The sequence below is a fragment of the Littorina saxatilis genome, linkage group LG7, assembly GCF_037325665.1.
Source record: "Littorina saxatilis isolate snail1 linkage group LG7, US_GU_Lsax_2.0, whole genome shotgun sequence".
In the NCBI taxonomy this organism is placed as follows: domain Eukaryota; kingdom Metazoa; phylum Mollusca; class Gastropoda; order Littorinimorpha; family Littorinidae; genus Littorina; species Littorina saxatilis.
The window spans coordinates 42,367,909-42,387,908 of NC_090251.1; the positions used below are offsets into that span (position 1 = coordinate 42,367,909).

At 41.5% G+C, this 20,000-nt stretch overlaps 1 protein-coding gene across 1 annotated transcript in view; it reads right to left on the minus strand.

Moving 5' to 3' along the window:
- LOC138971988 (neuronal cell adhesion molecule-like) overlaps window positions 1–17,713 on the minus strand; it is an 18,905-nt gene extending 1,192 nt beyond the window's left edge. The window contains exons 1-7 of the mRNA XM_070344831.1: window positions 17,570–17,713; window positions 17,080–17,278; window positions 15,239–15,362; window positions 14,340–14,515; window positions 10,253–10,342; window positions 4,628–4,714; window positions 3,599–3,682 (exon numbers count right to left, since the gene is read on the minus strand). Coding sequence (XP_070200932.1) covers window positions 3,599–3,682; window positions 4,628–4,714; window positions 10,253–10,342; window positions 14,340–14,515; window positions 15,239–15,362; window positions 17,080–17,278; window positions 17,570–17,713 — 904 coding nt within the window. The remainder of the gene's footprint in view (window positions 1–3,598; window positions 3,683–4,627; window positions 4,715–10,252; window positions 10,343–14,339; window positions 14,516–15,238; window positions 15,363–17,079; window positions 17,279–17,569) is intronic.
- Window positions 17,714–20,000: the final 2,287 nt, after the last annotated feature.

Here is a 20,000-nt window from a genome sequence, read left to right on the forward strand (position 1 = left end):
ACACATGCAGTCACACTATCTTTGTCACTCATTGCATTTTCTCAGGAATATGAATCGCAAGCAAGCAATACACACTAGTTTTAAGCGGCGATTCTCGCCAGACTGTACCATTCAGGATTGTCTGGTCGTCTTTGTTGTTTTCCGGAGAAGGGAAGTAAATATGCATTAGCGTGGGTTTGCTAGAGCTAACCAATCAGTGAGCGCGATAAGAAAAGTCTTGCGCAAAATCTGTGACAAGTCACGGCCGAGTCGAGCAGTGCCCAACTGCGTTTTGGAGTCGCTGCTGAATCTGGCCTAAATTGCTGTGCCGTTCACATGGCAGCCTTTCGCCGACTTGGTCTCGACGACTCAGGAAAGATTTTCAAACGACTAAAGTTGGGAAAAGTTGGTTGCAAGTATGTCATGTGAACAGCACTTAACTTGCTCTTCTTTCGAGTGGCATGGCTTGTGTGCTGTTTCACCATGAAGGCCATCAATTACAAACTAGTCCAACATATGTTCCTTGAAGTGTGTACCACCTTGTTAATCGTCAACGATTCCTGGATGTTTTTATTCGGGAACAAGTATAATTCATTTGGACCACACACACACACAAATACAACACAAGTATTGAGTGGAACATTGTTGTCAAATGGTGCATAAATAACACACACGGCAATTTACAACATTCATTCAGAAAAAGAAGAACCCTGAATCCGTACACAAGCGATTCAAAAGTGTCTACTGTCCGAGTCAACGATTCAATGAGTCACCACATATCCATCGTGTATACGACCACTTAAGCACATGGCAAACGTCAACACATTGCCTGCTTCCTGCGCATTGAGGCAAAGCAATATATGTGACCCTCCACCACGAAATGAGTCGCATGTCACCTCGCGCGGTTCTGCGCTAGGCTTAATATAAGTCCGGGGAGTGTCTAGTAACAGTGTGAGGGTCACCTTAGTCACAGGCTTATAACTCAAACAGTTTTCACTCTTTTCTAAAACGGTTTTCACCACTGGATAGAGCACAAAAAATTCTTTATGAAAATGTAAAAATATGAAAATCATGCAAAGGTGACATGCGACTCATTCCGTGGTGGAGGGTCACATATACCCGATTTTTTGGTTAGTGTTATTTACGCAAATAATTCGGCAAATTTGTTCCACTCTGCACACAAATGTTCAGGCTGTGCCTTCGTGGTAATTAGGTGCCCAAGTGGCAGCATGATCATATCCTGTGCAAATGCCTGTGCCGATCTGCTATAACACGGGAGATAATGTGCCTTTAAAGTAAAGTCAGACCTGGGGACCTCTGTTTTGCACTAGGAGTATTCTCAAACAAACTTGATGTATTTTCAGAAAAATTACAGCATTTGAACATTCATGATTCAAACATGCTTCACGCGCGTCCGTCGCACGGTTAAGTTTACCAATGTATTTAAAACAAATGCTTCTTCCAACCTGACAGTGGACTGGGTGGCCGAGTGGTAACGCACTTGCCGAGTTGTAACGCACTTGCGCTCGGAAGCGAGAGGTTGCGTGTTCAGGCGTGGGTCAGGCCGCTATTTTCTCCCCCCTTTCCCAACCTAGGTGGTGGGTTCAAGTGCTAGTCTTTCGGATGAGACGAAAAACCGAGGTCCCTTCGTGTACACTACATTGGGGTGTGCACGTTAAAGATCCCACGATTGACAAAAGGGTCTTTCCTGGCAAAATTGTATAGGCATAGATAAAAATGTCCACCAAATACCCGTGTGACTTGAAATAAAGTGTAAAAAAAAATTCCATCTCACACGGGCTTGGAAACATGAATACACGCATGCAGGAAAAAACAAAAATGGGTAGCGCCGTATACTGTATGGCAGCTCGCTTTCCCCAGGGAGAAAGCAGCCCGAATTTCTGTGACTATATAAAATCTTATCCTTATCCTTATCCTAATGTTTACTGACAAAAGCTGTGAGCATGTGTCCAAATACCGCATTAGCTTCGGGATGCGCTTGAAAAGACAAGAAGCCCAGGACATTTTCTCGTCGTATTCTTTTTCACTGAACGTACTGATCGTATTCTAGAAAACCATGCGTACAAAATACCGCGACATCGTATGGGTTCCCAGGTCTGTAAAGTCTTGTCTGTTCCCGTCTGGGTTGACAAGAGGTTATGGGGTGGGGGCTCACGTGCGGGTCATATGGACTGGGCATATCCGTGTGACTTGGAATAATAAGCCGTGAAAAGTAGGATATGCGCCGAAATGGCTGCGATCTGCTGGCTGATGTGAATGCGTGATGTATTGTGTAAAAAATTCCATCTCACACGGCATAAATAGATCCCTGCGCCTTGAGTCCGAGTCTGGAGATACGCGCGCGATATAAGACTTCATATATATCGGAGTTATTTACAACAAAGGCCACTGCAATCAAGACAGAAGAAAATAACTTAAGTGTTGCATTTCAAGACTTTTAACATGGGAACAACCTTCTTTGTGTGATACGGCTCACTTATTCCATAGAGTTTATTCATAAATAGTATAACTTAGTTGTCATTTTTTCCGGCAACACAAATCCTTTGTTTTGAAGTACAGGTTATGTATTTCAAACGTCTGCAATCTCGGTGTTTTATATGTTTATCCTGTGTTCATACCATATAGCATGCACTAACTTAATCTAAATTATTGAACGAAGCGCCTAGCCTAATTTATTCATCAACACTGTGGAACATTTAAACACTTACGGTCGAAAAATGGATGTGATACAATTATTAGCAAAGTACTTTGGTGGACGAATAAACCGACCGACCGACATCATTGACAGAAAGACAGAAAGACAGACAGAAGGAAAGACAAACAGAAAGACAGAAAGACAGAAAGACAGACAGACAGACAGAAAGGAAGAAGAAAGAAAAACAGACAGGCATGCACACACACAAAGAGGTACACAACACAGATCCCTTAACAAATCTGAACACGTTTTGAACTCATTTCTGTAACAAGTTTTGAACCCTTAGTGACTTAAAAAAAAATGCAAAAACAAAGAGACTGCCAACGTTCCAAAATTCAGAATCAAAAAACAAGAAAGGTAGGTTGTTAAAACGTTTGTTATTGACAAAACAATACATTCACAGATATTTCAATCATTCACAATCATTAATTCGCTCGGCTTCCTGACGAGTGGACGTAAACTGATAGAACTAACTATCAAGATAAGTTTTGTGTGAATATTTGTTTGTCTGTTCACTTAAAAGACCGTTGGGTCTAAATATCTGTGAATGTATTGTTTTGTCAATAACAAACGTTCCAACAACCTACCTGTCTTGTTTGTTTATTATTTCTTTGTGACTTAGTACATAATAAATAGTTCCACTAACGAAAGAGGCACTCATAATGAACACTTGTGAACACTTGAGGACACTCTGTGTGCTATATTTGCAAACAGAACTATCTACAATGTCACACAGTGGTTAAAACTTGTTACAACAGTGATCGCAAACATGGACAAAAATCATTTTACCAGCCAGACCTGACGTGTATCAAAATAAAAACACACATAGTGGTAAAGAAAAGTAGTAGCTTATCGTGAGAAGTTCATTAAAAGCGTAATTAGCAACATTAGTATTCAACTTACTGCACGTGTTGCTTGTAGTATCACACTTGAGGCCTTCTCCACACTCTGTTGGGTTACTGGAACAATCTTCAGTCAGCTGAATTTCTGTTCAACAACAGAGGAAAAATAAATTAGTCGTGTGCATACATTAAAACTGAACGAGCTATGCATATGTCCCAGACAGACATACGCAGACAAATGCAGGCACTGACAGACACAGACTGACAGACAGACGACGCATACCTGCATGCACAAACTCACGAACGTACACACACACACACACACACACACACACACACACACACAGACACACACACACAAACACACACACACAGACACACACACACACAAACACACACACACACACACAAACACACACAAACACACACACACACACACACATACACACAAACACACACACACACCCACACACAAACACACACAAACACACACACACACACACAAACACACACAAACACACACACACACACACATACCCACCCACACTGACACACAAACACACACACACACACTGACACACACACACACACACACACACACACACACACACACACACACACACAAATATGAACAGTTAACAACACCCTCTCCCGGGAACGCAAAAATTCAGGCAGACAAAGAAACGACGCACATCACTCGAAGCTGTGAATGCGGTTCCTTCAAATTCTTTCTAATGTTGGGTTTTAATTTGTTGCATATGTCTTACCACTACTGCTTTCTACATATAATGTCCACCAAAATACCCGTGTGACCTGGAATAATGGGCTGTGAAAGGTGGATGCAGCGCCTATGGGCTGTTGATCTACTGGCCGATGTGAATGCGTGATATATTGTGTAAAAAATGCCATCTCACACGTAACATATGCGCCTTGAGTCGCCTTGTGTGGTGAGATATGTGCGCGATATAAATCCTCGTAAATAAAATAAATAAAATATAAGCTTACAGTTTCTGGGAATTTGCGCTGGCGTTTATTTTCCATTCCTTGGAAATTAAAGGAAAAAATACAAAAGTCAAGGAGAAAAACTTACTACATATCATGTTGGATGATGATTCACAGGCTGTACCACTTTGACAATGCTCATTGCCATTACTGCAGTCAACTCCTGTTTTGTATTCTGGAATGAAGGTAGAATGTAATAGAAATGCAAGTCAAACATTAAGGAATCCAAAAACAGATATACTGCAAACATTCCACAATTCAGAATAATGATTACAAAAAAGAATGGTATGTATTACCACAAAAAAAAGAAGAAGAAACAGAAAGAAGAATGGTATGTATTTGGAACGTTTCATTTATAACAAAACAAAATGTAACTTTCACATGACATTAACGTTATGTTTTGTATTAAATTAAACGTTCCAATAACAAACCATTCTTATTATTTTTTCTACTCAAATAATATTTTGCGTTACCCCAAAATGAGGAAGATTATACAGTCTTCCTTTTCTATCAATGAAACGAATATCCTCCCCCCCCTCCCCCCCGTCATCCGCCCACCCCCCCCCCCCCCTCCCCCAACTCCCCTCAACCATTCTCAATTATTTTGCCCCTCCTACCCACCAACTCCTCCCTTCTTGAGTACAGTATTTCCTTGAAGAAAAGGAGAGGACATTGTCATTGGGATACTTTCAGCTTTGGTGGTCGCCGAATTTCAAAAGAAAGATCGCCATGTCCACTCACATAATTATAGTCACCTCTGGGTGAACGCCGAGTTGTCGCGAGTATAGTTCAAGGGCATGTATCATTATCGTAAGTTGTTTGATATCAATTACATTTGTTGAGGAATAGTTTATCTAATGTCATAGTGGGCATTTGTCATCTACGACACATGCTCGACAAACTGAAAATATCAATTACAATCTGAATAAATAGACAGGTGGTTGTATATATAACCTTTATTTAATTGCAATTACTCATGGGAATCGCAATACAGGCGGATGAATTTTTCTCTCCTTGATTTTTAGTGTATAAAATTACTCGTGCACTGGCAGAAATTGAAGTGTTCCACTTTTGAACACACTTGTTGTAACCAGTCGTGAACACTGTGTGAGATACTATATAATTCTACTACTAAAAGTAGCACATGTACATTGTAAACGCTATTTAGTGTATACCATGTGTGCTACTTTTGCTTGTAGAATTATTTAGCATCTCACGGAAAGTTCACAGCTGGTTACAACAAGTATGTTCAAAACTGGAACACTCCAATTTACAGTGTGTATAACTAAGACTAACCACTTACAATAGACTTACCCATGTACTATCGTCTACGAATCTCGATCGCCATCGTGACATTCAGAAGACAAAGCATTGATGAGCTAATTGTTCGTCATTTTCTTTTTGCTGTCTCATTATTGTTCGTATCTTCGTCTTCTTCTTCGTTTATGGCCTGAAACTCCCACGTTCACTTATGTTTTTATACTGTTCAAAAAAAGAAACGCATAGCTTGTAATATTTGGTTAATTTAGTTATATGGCTACAAGGATATCCACCAAACTGCAGAAAATGTTTATCTGGTCGTCGACCTTTCGTCCATTGCCACAAGTGAGCTCTGCACGTGACGCATGCGTTATCAGTGGCTACAATGTCAAAATTGCTCATTTGGCATGACCACTCGTCATGCTTCAGTGTAATCTCGTGAAACTCGGGGAATATTGAGCTCTCACCATGTCTTCCAAAACCCATAAAAGCGGATTGTTCGCCACAAAGAAATCAGACGACAATTCAGCGACGAAAGATGGCCCGATTGAGCAGAGAAGACCGCCAAATTGCATTGGGTCGTTTACAAGCAGGCCAAAGTCAAAGTGCAATCGCCAGGCACTTCCACGTGTCCCAGAGCACCATCAGTAGACTGTGGGTCAGGTTTCAAGCCACTGGCTCCGTTGCTGACTTGCCACGAGCGGGAAGACCAAGGGCGACAACTGCTGCTCACGTCCGCTTCATACGGCTCCGCCACCTCCGGAATCGTTTCCTGTCGGCCTCATCTTCTGTCCAGGCTCTCCCCGGGCCACACCGATTATCGGACCAGACCGTGCGGAACCGCCTGCATGAAGCTGGTTTGAGAGCTCGCAGACCTCACAGAGGAGCTGTCCTCACCCGCCGCCATCGCCAGAACCGAGTGCAGTGGGGCAACCAGCACCTTCGCTGGACCGTCCGGAATCACTGGAGACACGTGTGGTTCAGCGACGAGTCCTACTTCCTGCTCCAGCGACATGATGGTCGGAGGAGGGTCTACCGGAGAGTAAACGAACGTTACGCGCCCAACTGTGTGGATGAGGCACCCGTTCATGGTGGTGGAGGCGTCATGGTGTGGGGGGCGATCAATACCGCTGGAAGGAGCACCCTGGTGCACGTCCAAGGGCGCATAACTGCCCAGCGATACGTGGAGGAAATTCTGCGCCCACACGCCCTTCCTCTTCTGGCTGACCAGGATGCCATATTCCAGCAGGACAACGCTCGCCCGCACACAGCACGACTCACCACCCAGTTCCTCACCGACCACCATGTCCAGGTGCTTCCCTGGCCATCCATGTCGCCAGACATGAACCCGATAGAACACCTCTGGGATGAATTGGACAGACGTGTGCGCAGGCGAGAAGAAGCGCCGGCAAATCACCGCGATCTATTGCAGGCACTTCAGGAGGAGTGGGACACCATCCCACAGCAAGATATCCGGCATCTGATCCAGTCCATGCCCAGAAGGTGCCGGGCAGTTGTTGCTGCTCAAGGCAGTCACACCCCCTACTGACTTGACAGCCTCGGCACCCAATCGTATTGATTGACTGATTGATTTGAAGATGCAAATGAACTGTGTGTGCATTCAACTGTGTCCATACCAAATTTCAAACAAATAATCTAAATATTGGATTTTCTGTTAATTTTTTCGAAAAATAAAACAAATTTGGCAAGTAGCAACTATGCGTTTCTTTTTTTGAACAGTATAGCACGAGTGTATTTTTACGTGTATTTTTACCCCGCCATTCAGGCAGCATACGCCGATGTCGGGGGAGGCATGCTGGGTATGTTCGTGTTTCTATAACCCAACGAACTCTGGATTACAGAATCTTGTGCGTGCGCACTTGGTCTTGTGCTTGCGTGCACACACGAAATGGTACAAGGCAATATAGCAGGTCTGCACAGAAGTTGACATGTGGGATCGGAAAAATCTCCACCTTTAAGCCAACAGGCGGCAGAAACCGGGATTCGAACTCACGACCTCCCGATTAGGAGGCCGACGCCTAACCACCACGCCACTGCGCCCGTCATTGTTCGTATGACTGTCCGCTACAAAGATCACAAGATCGATGTACAATACATGTACTTGAGAATGTTCTTTTTTGTTTATTAAGCGTTCCATGAATTGACTTTTTCTTGTTTTGTTTTTATCTCGATTTTGGAACGTTCAAGGCACACTCCTTCTCGTGAAAACATTTCAAGTCACAGTCAGGCTTTTTCATGAGTTACAAGTCGCGTAAGGCGAAACTACTACAGTTAGTTAAGCTGTCAAGCTGTCGAACTCACAGAACGCACTGCATTTTTTCACCAAGACAATACTGCTTCGTCAATCCCTGCGGCAAAGAAATCGCTCACACTTTTCACGTGGATCACGCAGTGAAATTGACAAGCCAGTATAGCGCAGTAGCGGTTCCGCTTAGCAGGAAAGTGCACTTTTCTGAATTCTGTGTAACTTTCTTAACTTATTTTTAATCCAACCATAACATTCAAAACCTCACTCAAAACTGACATACCTCTTCCCTCACTAGTCTGTTAATGACCACCCATCCCCCTCTCCTGCTAGTCCTTAATCTGTCTCCTTCTCTCTCCTTCTTCTTCCCTTTCCATCTCTATTCTTCTTCTCTCAACTAACTTTATGTATCCAATAATTTATTTATTTATTTATGATTGTTTTGCCGTTTTTAGAATGCATGTGTCTGTAGTTGGTATGAGTGAGTGCGTCGCGTTCTTGCTGTGCGTCTGTCTGCGAGTGTATGAGTCCGAGTGTCTTGGTCCTTGTCGATTTGTGTTTTGTATAATTTTCACTATGTATTGTATATTTTGTAAGCGCCTATGGCTATATTTAGATTAGGCGCATAACTGTTCATTATAATAATAATAATAATATCTATATGGTTTTTTAATCAGGAAATCATAAAGAACACGATGAAATAATTTTTGGATCGATTTCTATAATGTTAATAGTAGTACCTGATTAACATTTTAATTTTTCGTTAATTGTGATCACATCTTTAGAGTAAACGTGACATATCTACATATTTTTAGATTCAGAATTTGATGAAGAAAACGATGCAATTATTTTTAGATTTGTTTGCGAAAAATCGATTTTAATGAAAACTTGAATGAGTAAACTCATCAATTAATTGTTAAGCCTCCAAGCTGAAATGCAATACCAAAGTCTGGGCTTCGCCGAAGATTAGTTAACCAAAATGTTAATCAATTTGATTGAAAAATGAGGGCGTGACAGTGCCGCCTAAAGTTTCACTAAATGCCGAACATGACGTCATCAAATACATTTATCGGAAAAAAGAAAACACGTTTGGGAAATATTATACCCAGGAACTCTCATGTGAATTTTCATGAAGAGGTAGTTTCCACACACACACACACACACACACACACACACACATACACACATACTCGCACACACACACACACACACACACACACACACACACACACACACACACACACACACACCACGACCCACGTCTCGATTCCCCGTCAATGTTAAAACATGTTGTCAAAACTTGACTTAAATTTAATTTAAAAAACATCCCTCCTCTTGGACACATAGCAAATATCCACATCCGGACTGCTCGCTCTCGTACACGTACACGTGAGTTGGATTTTTACAAAATAAAAAATCATTTTTAAGAAAGCAACTCGTAGCTTTTTCGAAATAAGTTCCTCAACAACAAATCTCACTGTTCCCAGAGTGAACCCAGGCTGTTTATTTTTTTAATTCGACCACAGGCGGAAGGTATCGTCCACTGGACTACTACTATCACAGAAAGACTACAAGGTACGTCACTCACCTTCGAGTCTTCTGTGTTTTTGGAGTCGCTTCCTGGGGAAAAATATTGTTCAAGACGGTTTGCATCTTCCTATAGTCTGTGTAAGGTCAAATAAATACAATTGAATGATTGTTTGAACTATTATGTGCCTTTAGTTTTCAGCTTTCGTCCGCTGCAGGTTGTATTTAACCATCATTTGGACGAATCTTCGTTTGCGAGCCGAGAATCCACTTGGGGACAAATCATGTATCCGCACCGAATATGCACACCAGCGCTCATTGGTTAATAACAGGATATTCGATGATTATTTTCCTGTGGGTAGCTATAGACTCCCTTTGCTGCACAATATTTACATATGTTTTAGACCAATGAGCGCTGGTATGCATATTCGGTGCGGAGCCATCAGTTTTTCTTTGTTTTAACATAACATTTATTGATTTAATTGTTTTCTCTTTTTTTTTTTTTTTTTTTTTAGGCTAGGGGGGAGGGGGGGGGCGGATGCCATATCTGAGATGGTAGGCAAAACTGTGTATGCAGGAAGGAGTGTGCGTATAACAATATATCTGTTACGGGTTCTTTTTTCGTACAAGTGCTTGTTTTTTTCAGATTGATATACTTACTGCACACACTTCCTTCGCACACAAGGAAGGAGTCGCGACAAGTGTCAGACGCACAGGAGCCCCCAGCCTGATCCACAATCGCCGTTACACCTGCAACACAAATCCGTTATTTGATTGGTACGGGGGGTTATTAAAAAGTGTATGAGATCCAATGCAAATACGTTGCACGACATCATTCTGTCGCGTGTGTGTGTGTGTGTGTGTGTGGGTGTGTGTGTGTGTGTGTGTGTGTGTGTGTGTGTGTGTGTGTGTGTGTGTGTGAGTGTGTGTGTGTGTGTGTGTGTGTGTTTTAGAGACGTACACGGACAGATACAAGCTCGCGCGCGCGCACGTACGCACTCACACACACACACACACACACACACACACACACACACACCCGCACACACACACACTCACACACACACACACACACACATACACACACACACACACACACATAAACAATAAATTCATTGTGACAAAACCAAATACGAACTCCTATTTCACACATTGTATATCTTCTCCTTTTCACCATATACAAATGCAGTCACGAAGTACATTTATAAGGCCAAAATATTCTTTCTTTCTTTGGTGTTTAACGTCGTTTTCAACCACGAAGGTTATATCGCGACGGGGAAAGGGGGGAGATGGGATAGAGCCACTTGTCAATTGTTTCTTGTTCACAAAAGCACTAATCAAAAATTTGCTCCAGGGGCTTGCAACGTAGTACAATATATGACCTTACTGGGAGAATGCAAGTTTCCAGTACAAAGGACTTAACATTTCTTACATACTAAAATCTTTACAAAAATTGACTATATTCTATACAAGAAACACTTAACAAGGGTAAAAGGAGAAACAGAATCCGTTAGTCGCCTCTTACGACATGCTGGGGAGCATCGGGTAAATTCTTCCCCCTAACCCGGGGGGGGGGGGGGGGGGGGGGGGGGGGGGGGGGGGGGGGGGGGCAAAATATTAAGAAATATTATTTTCTGTGCTTGAATTACACAGTGTGTAGCATGGTCACCACGAATGTACAATTCACAGAAGTTGAGTAATCACTTTGAACAATACCCAAACCAGTACCACATTGTTATGTTAAATCCTATTTATTAACCCACACAAATAGAAGAAGATAGCTTTGTGAAGACTTTCATTTACCAACCGAATGCTGTTCAACCGGCTAGATTATTGCGGCCAATCTGGTGGCATGTTAACAAGTATGCACATGATATAATCATACCTTTAAAGGCTGTCCTTATAACATAGGGTGACCACCCAAAATGCAACCCACCAAATTGCAATTAACTCCTACATTTGTTTTTAGCAAATGACTCCATATTTGATGTACATTGGCTTTAGATATATGGGAAGAAGATTGCACAAAGTTTCAAGTTTGTTTATGTAATGGTCCGACTTTTACACTTTTTCAAACATTTATTCCATACTTGGGCACTGAGTGGTAGGCACACCTACACGATTTTAGCACTCCAGATTTTTACCTCGTAGTTTTTCTGAAGGACCTTGCATTTGAAAACTATTCTCAGACAAAATATGAGTTTAAACTGCAAGTACAGGGAGTCTGAAGGGTTCAAGTCGGATTAGATAGACAACTATTGTGGCAATCTTCGAATTTGAAAATCATTTTTTTTAAAGAGTAAAACTCATAGTTTTTGTTCTTCGCTCATGGGCTGAAACTCCCACGTTCACTTACAATTTTGCACAAGTGCGTTTTTACGTGTATGACCGCTTTTACCCCACCATCCCGGCAGCCATACGCCGCTTTCGGGGGAAGCATGCTGGGTATTTTTGTGTTTCCATAACCCACCGAACTGTGACATGGGTTACAGGATCTTTTCCGTGCGCACTTGGTCTGGGCTTGCGTGTACACACGAAGGGGGATAAGGCACTAGCAGGTCTGCACATAAGCAATGACCTGGGAGATCAGAAAATTCTCCACCTTTAACCTACCAGGCGGCCGCGATTTGGACGCATGACCTTCCGAATAGGCGGCCGATGTCTTATCCACTAGAACACCGCGCCCGTCCAAACTCCTAGTAAACACAACAACTGCAAATCTGGGAGCAAAATGTAAACGGTTACAGTTTCAACTATCCTTCCCCTTTAAATCAGCATTTTTGGAACCTAAACGAAAGAGTATTCAAGAACAACAGTCACGGATTCAGATTTAAAAAAACCAAATGGCAACTATGCTTTTTGATTCAGATTTAAAAAAACAAATCGCAACTATGCTTTTTGGAAATGCGCTTCAGACAAATGCCTTTGGTTTTTGCGGGCGTTATGTTACTCACAGCAAAATTCGGGATAACACCATAAATATGTACCAAATATTTACAAATAGCTATCTTAGTAAGTGCACAACATGCTGTACCAATACACAATTTCTTGAAATAACTATCTCAGGATTATCGGCAGTCTCGCGGAGCATGTTCTACGCTATCCTGCGATCAGAACAATTAAGCGACTGACTGTGATGTGTATGCTGTGCGGCGTGCGCTACATAAGATAACTTTTTTTTTAATTAAATATAATCACCTGAGCCACATTTGGCCTTTCTCTACTGTATGCGAATTGCCTTTCTCTACTGTATGCAAATTGCCTTTCTCTACTGTTTGTGAATTGCCTCTCTCTACTGTATGCGAATTGCCTTTCTCTACTGTATGCGAATTGCCTCTCTCTACTGTATGCAAATTGCCTTTCTCTACTGTATGCGAATTGCCTCTCTCTACTGAATGCAAATTGCCTTTCTCTACTGTATGCAAATTGCCTTTCTCTACTGTATGCGAATTGCCTTTCTCTACTGTATGCAAATTGCCTTTCTCTACTGTATGCGAATTGCCTTTCTCTACTGTATGCAAATTGCCTTTCTCTACTGTATGCAAATTGCCTTTCTCTACTGTATGCGAATTGCCTTTCTCTACTGTATACGAATTGCCTTTCTCTACTGTATGCCAATTGCCTTTCTCCAGCTGACTTTCAACACAAATGGTCTTGTGCAATGTCCCTAGTATTTCCTGAATGAAACTGAATACTTCCTTTAACTAAATCCATTACATTTTCGAGTTTACTGAGGTCCGGCCACAATTTCATGTCGACAAATGAAAGAAATGTTCAATCAACACCAGGAAATCTACCAGTACAACTGGGGAAGGCATGCAGTACTGGTATCTCAACAGAAACTAGTCACTGCTAAGGATCTTCACTCATGTCAAAACACATCAACCACTCTGTAAGCTACTCAAATAATCAAACATCCTTCATTCTCTCATTTTATATGCTTTGTGTTGAACTTCATGGAATTTCAGATTTTAGAGCAATAGGCAGCATTTCTGACGGGGGTTTTGCGTAATTAGCAAATGACTACCAATGACATAACATAATCAGTGGTTTGCCGAATTTAAACAAAGATTTTCTTAAATTTATCTGTCTTCATCAACTGGCAGTGGTAGGCAACTGCACCAAATCAGCAGCTAGTTTTAGACCAAAATTCTACCCCAAGTCCTCCCATTTTCATTTCTTAAACATGCAACTTGGAAAACACTGTTTGTGCCATTTACACCACTGTTGTCTTTCACCCTCAGGAATCCTTAGCATTCTCAACAGTGTTGTAAATCTAGTGTGAAAGAGACCCTGCCAAAAAGTTTGTTTTACTTCAGAGTTTTGGAAAATCTTAGGCACACAAATTCAGCAAACCTCTGCAGATGTTCACGGATCACAGATTCACACTGAAGAAAAAAAAATCCTTAAAATTCTTCAGAGGTCTAAAAGCATTGAAAATAGTCCAATTTGTTTGCTGCATAATGCAACTCTAAGCATATTTATTTTTCTCGTTTTTACATTTCTCCTAAATGTATGGATAAGTGGCCATGGCAGCCCTTGATTTTGCAAAGCTGGGACTCGTTTGCTGATTACAAGAAATTACCAAATAAATCACCTTTTTCAGCCAAACCAGCCATTCTTTGTGTGAAAGACACAGTCCCCGCATATGCAAGGCAAGGCAAGGCAAGGCAAAGAATTTATTCAAGAACCCCCATGGGGGTACATGGAGAGAAAAAAAATAAATAAATAAAATAAAAAATCTTACTTTCTGACTCTGTGTAAAACTGGCTAGTGGGTGGCCCAGGTAGACTTCGCCCCACATCGTTTGTGGCTCTGACGTGGACCTGATAGCAGGTGTAGGGCTCCAGGTTAGTGATGGTCACCTGGTGTGTAGACTCGCCCACCACTATTTCTCGCTTGTTGTTCCCCGTCTGGCATTCACTGTGTGGAGAAAACATTCAGAGCTAGTTGGGTGGGTTTTATTTTTTCTTAAACAACCATCAAAACCTAGATGTGATAAACAAAGGGAAGTAAGCGCTCTACATAATGACCTAGACACCGACAGTGAGTGACTAAGAGTTGAGCGGAACCAGTCTCCCAGCACCTGAGATAGTAAGAAGTGAAATGAACAAACGACATTCGACCTGCAGTGTTATTCTCGCCATCAAACACCAGACAGTTGACTTTCTTTCTGAAGGAAATATCCAAAAATATACTGTGGTTCCCCTCTGAACTTTTCATGACACTGATTCATAGGTTGCATCACAATTTAACTTTTGACCTGGTTCAGCAACCTATGTTGGTTCCCTTCAGATGTGTATATGTAGGCTGGCTGGGTGTGTCAAAGAACATTTTCCATTTTAATGTAACATTTGAATGGACAATAAAGTGTTCTTGTTGTTCTTGTTATTATCGTTGTGTCACCAATTCTACGACAGAGTAAAGGGAAGGATTTGTGTCAGCCCCGAATTATCCCTTATGGATACAAAGGGTATTGAACAGAAAATCAAAAATCAATCAAACGTGGCAATAACCGAATGTAGCTATATCATATGAGAGGTTCATCGTCAAGCTGAGTCAATCTCAAAGTCAAATGGTCGCTCTTCTTTCAGTATGTGAGGTCAAATCCGCTTCATTCAGGACGATGCCTCCAACGTTTCTCACCTGATCAGGACGACGTAGTTGGATATGGGACTGTTGTTGTCGCTGTCGCTTGGGGACCACTCCACCTTGACCTGTCGACTCTGGGTGTCCACTATCCTCGCCTCGCCAGGAGGGCTGGGCACATCTGGAAACAAGTACGGCCCACAATCAGTCATCCACATAACGATAATCGTGGAATTTTGGCGCAACATGATTCTGGTCGTCTTTTACATTTAGTCAAGTTTTGACTAAATGTTTTAACATAGAGGGGGAATCGAGACGAGGGTCGTGGTGCATGTGTGTGTGTGTGTGTGTGTGTGTGTGTGTGTGTGTGTGTGTGTGTGTGTGTGTGTGTGTGTGTGTGTGGGTGTATGTGTGTGTTTGTGTGTGTCTGTGCGTGTGTGTGTGTAGAGCGATTCAGACTAAACTACTGGACCAATCTTTATGAAATTTTACATAAGAGTTCCTGGGCTTGAAATCCCCAGACCTTTTTTTCATTTTTTCGATAAATGTCTTTGATGACGTCATATCCGGCTTTTTGTAAAAGTTGAGGCAGCACTGTCACACCCTCATTTTTCAATAAAATTGATTGAAATTTTGGCCAAGCAATCTTCGACGAAGGCCGGACTTTGGTATTGCATTTCAGCTTGGAGGCTTAAAATTGAATTTATGACTTTGGTCATTAAAAATCTGAAAATTGTAATTGAAATGATTTTTTTATAAAATGATCCAAAATTACGTTCATCTTATTCTTCATCATTTTCTGATTCCAAAAACATATAAATATGTTATATTTGGATTAAAAACAAGCTCTGAAAATTAAAAATATAAAAATTATCATTAAAATAAAATTTCCAAACTCGATTTAAAAACACTTTCATCTTATTCCTTGTCGGTTCCTGATTCCAAAAACATATATAGATATGATATGTTTGGATTAAAAACACGCTCAGAAAGTTAAAACGAAGAGAGGTACAGAAAAGCGTGCTATGCAGCACAGCGCAACCACTACCGCGCTAAACAGGCTCATTAATTTCACTGCCTTTTGCAGGAGCGGTGGACTACGGTCATTGTGAAAAAATGCAGTGCGTTCAGTTTCATTCTGTGAGTTCCACAGCTTGACTAAATGTAGTAATTTCGCCTTACGCGACTTGTTAATGGGTTTTCTTAGCTTTAGACTTAGTACAAATTAATCATTCTTCATGAAAAATATTCTCTTAAAATACGATTGACAATGCATGCTTGAACATACTTTTATCTTTCTATCCATACCAGGAAGGAATATAAATATTATTTCATAATTAAAATTGCTCTTTAAAACGAGTTACGCCAAAATTCCAGGACGATGTCCATATTTTCTGTGTGAGAGCTTACTGTTTCCTTTGCTAAACACAACAGTACTGTCATGCAGCATCAACATTTCACAGACATTGAGTTTGGGGTTTGCCTTTGGGGGGGGGGGGGGGGTGGGGTGATAGGGTAGTGTGCATTAGGGTGAAATTTGATCAGCATCATTGACGCAATCACAGTGGAACCCCCCCTTTTAAAACCTAAAACTGAACAAAATCAGGTCTTCAACAAAGGAGTGTTAAAATAGGGGTAAATTTACAGTGTTTATGAACAGAAAATCTGGAGAGAAATAAATGCAAGGTATTGAAAAAGGAAAGTCCTAAAATCTGGGGTTAGGGGGTGGGAGGAGGCTTAACAATTTACAGTGTTTTGAACAGAAAATCTGGAGAGAGAAAAAGCAAGGTATTGAAAAAAGGAAATTCTAAAATAGGAGGGCGGAAGGAGCTGGGGTTTAAGAAAGAGGGAGGGGAAGGGGGGGGGGGGCAGACCCCCCACTGTGTGACTCTACCCACCTTGAACAAGGACAATCCAGGTGGTGCTGTTGTTATCCATGACACCGGTGGAGTTGACAACGAAGACCTTGCAGGTGTAGTTGCCGGAGTCCCCGGGGTCGAGTCTCATTAGCACCAGGCTGGAGTCCTGCTCTACCGCAAACTTGCTCTCCAGGCTGGGCTCCGTGTATTGCGTCCCGCCCGACTGACCCATTGACACCTGACACACAAACCAAATAAGTAGAAATTTAAATGTATAAATACAACGTAAAGTAAACACAAAATCTAACAATAAATAATTGGATCAATGAGTGAATGAATGAAATTGAAAATAAATACACTGTACACCAATGAACAAAATTTGGTCGATAAAGATGAAGCCGAAGACGATAAGCTCTCTGCGGACCAACAAAAACGGTGGTGTCAACAAGCCACCAAACATCTGTTTTTGTTGTTGACTATGAGCCAGGGGTTGAAAGCTTCATGAGTCACTGCATCCAGCCAAACTAACCTTCATGATGTCATCTTTGTACCAGATGGTGGTGGCCAGCGACTCATCCTCCTGTACCTGTGGACAGTTGAGCGTCACATTCTCCCCCTTCTTCTGGGTCACTGTGCTACCTGCCGCTCCAACTGAAACACAGGGAATTAACATGATGCTTTGAAGGATTGCAAAGATGGACAGGGGAGTATACACAGGTATGTGCACCCAGTTGCACACACAAACACACAGACAGACGGATGGACGGACAGGCGAGCGGGCACGCATGCACACGCATACACGACCCACTAGATCTTGAAGTGTCACAACAGAGGAAAACAAGTCGCGTAAGGCGAAAATGCAACATTTAGTCAAGCTGTCGAACTCACAGAATGAAACTGAACGCAATGCATTTTTTCAGCAAGACCGTATACTCGTAGCATCGTCAGTCCACCGCTCGTGGCAAAGGCAGTGAAATTGACAAGAAGAGCGGGGTAGTAGTTGCGCTGAGAAGGATAGCACGCTTTTCTGTACCTCTCTTCGTTTTAGCTTTCTGAGCGTGTTTTTAATCCAAACATATCATATCTATATGTTTTTGGAATCAGGAACCGACAATGAATAAGATGAAAGTGTTTTTAAATTGATTTCGAAAATTTAATTTTGATCATAATTTTTATACTTTTAATTTTCAGAGCTTGTTTGTAATCCAAATATAACATATTTATATGTTTTTGGAATCAGAAAATGATGAAAAATAAGATGAACGTAAATTTGGATCGTTGTATAAAAAAATATTTTGTTTACAATTTTCAGATTTTTAATGACCAAAGTAATTAATTAATTTTTAAGCCACCAAGCTGAAATGCAATACCGAAGTCCGGCCTTCGTCGAAGATTGCTTGGCCAAAATTTCAATCAATTTGATTGAAAAATGAGGGTGTGACAGTGCCGCCTCAACTTTTACAAAAAGCCGGATATGACGTCATCAAAGGTATTTATCGAAAAAAAGAAAAAACGTCCGGGGATATCATTCCCAGGAACTCTCATGTAAAATGTCATAAAGATCGGTCCAGTAGTTTGGTCTGAATCGCTCTACACACACACACGCACAGACAGACACACACACACACACACACACACACACAAACACACACACACACACATACACACACACAGACACACATACACCACGACCCTCGTCTCGATTCCCCCCTTTATGTTAAAACATTTAGTCAAAACTTGACTAAATGTAAAAACATTAAAAACAAGTCGCGTAAGGCGAAAATACAATATTTAGTCAAGTAGCTGTCGAACTCACAGAATGAAACTGAACGCAATGCAACGCAGCAAGACCGTATACTCGTAGCATCGTCAGTCCACCGCTCATGGCAAAGGCAGTGAAATTGACAAGAAGAGCGAGGTAGTAGTTGCGCTGAGAAGGATAGCACGCTTTTCTGTACCTCTCTTCGTTTTAACTTTCTGAGCGTGTTTTTAATCCAAACATATCATATCTATATGTTTTTGGAATCAGGAACCGACAAGGAATAAGATGAAAGTGTTTTTAAATTGATTTCGAAAATTTAATTTTGATAATAATTTGTATTTTTAATTTTCAGAGCTTGTTTATAATACAAATATAACATATTTATATGTTTTTGGAATCAGAAAATGATGGATAATAAGATAAACGTAAATTTGGAGGACTTCGGTATTGCATTTCAGCTTGGTGGCTTAAAAACTAATGAGTGAGTTTGGTCGTTAAAAATCTGAAAATTGTAAAAAAAAAATTTTTTATAAAACGATCCAAATTTACGTTCATCTTATTCTCCATCATTGAATAGACCAGCAGGACAAAACTACTGCAGTACAGTGCAGATAACTTACTGGCCTAAGACTGAACGACAGGCATCAAAGTAAGGCTCACCTAAATGAAGATTGAAGATGTAAGTAATCCAAATTTGAACACTGAAGCACAACAACTCGAATACGCACAAATTCAGGAATCATCCCCATCGCTTGTAAAATCACACACGCAGTCTTTTTGGCGAATGCCTCTGACAACCGACTTGGGTCGCCGACTGAAAACGGCCGGTAACTGCACAGTTTTAAATGCATTGAACTGCGCAATCTCTGTAATTTGTTTTCTTAAGCAGTTTTTGTTTTGTTTTTGTTGTTTACTTAACGCCCAGCCGACCACGCAGGGCCATATCAGGGCGGTGCTGCTTTGACACATAACGTGCGCCACACACAAGACAGAAGTCGCAGCACAGGCTTCATGGCATTATTCTGACACCGGACCAACCAGTCCTGGCACTAACCCCATAATGCCAGACGCCAGGCGGAGCAGCCACTAGATTGCCGCTTTCGCCAGAGGCTAGGTAATACCTGAAAATCGACCCTAGAAAAAATATGCACGATATTTAGAACTCGGAGTGTGTAACCTATATATAATACGTGTGTTT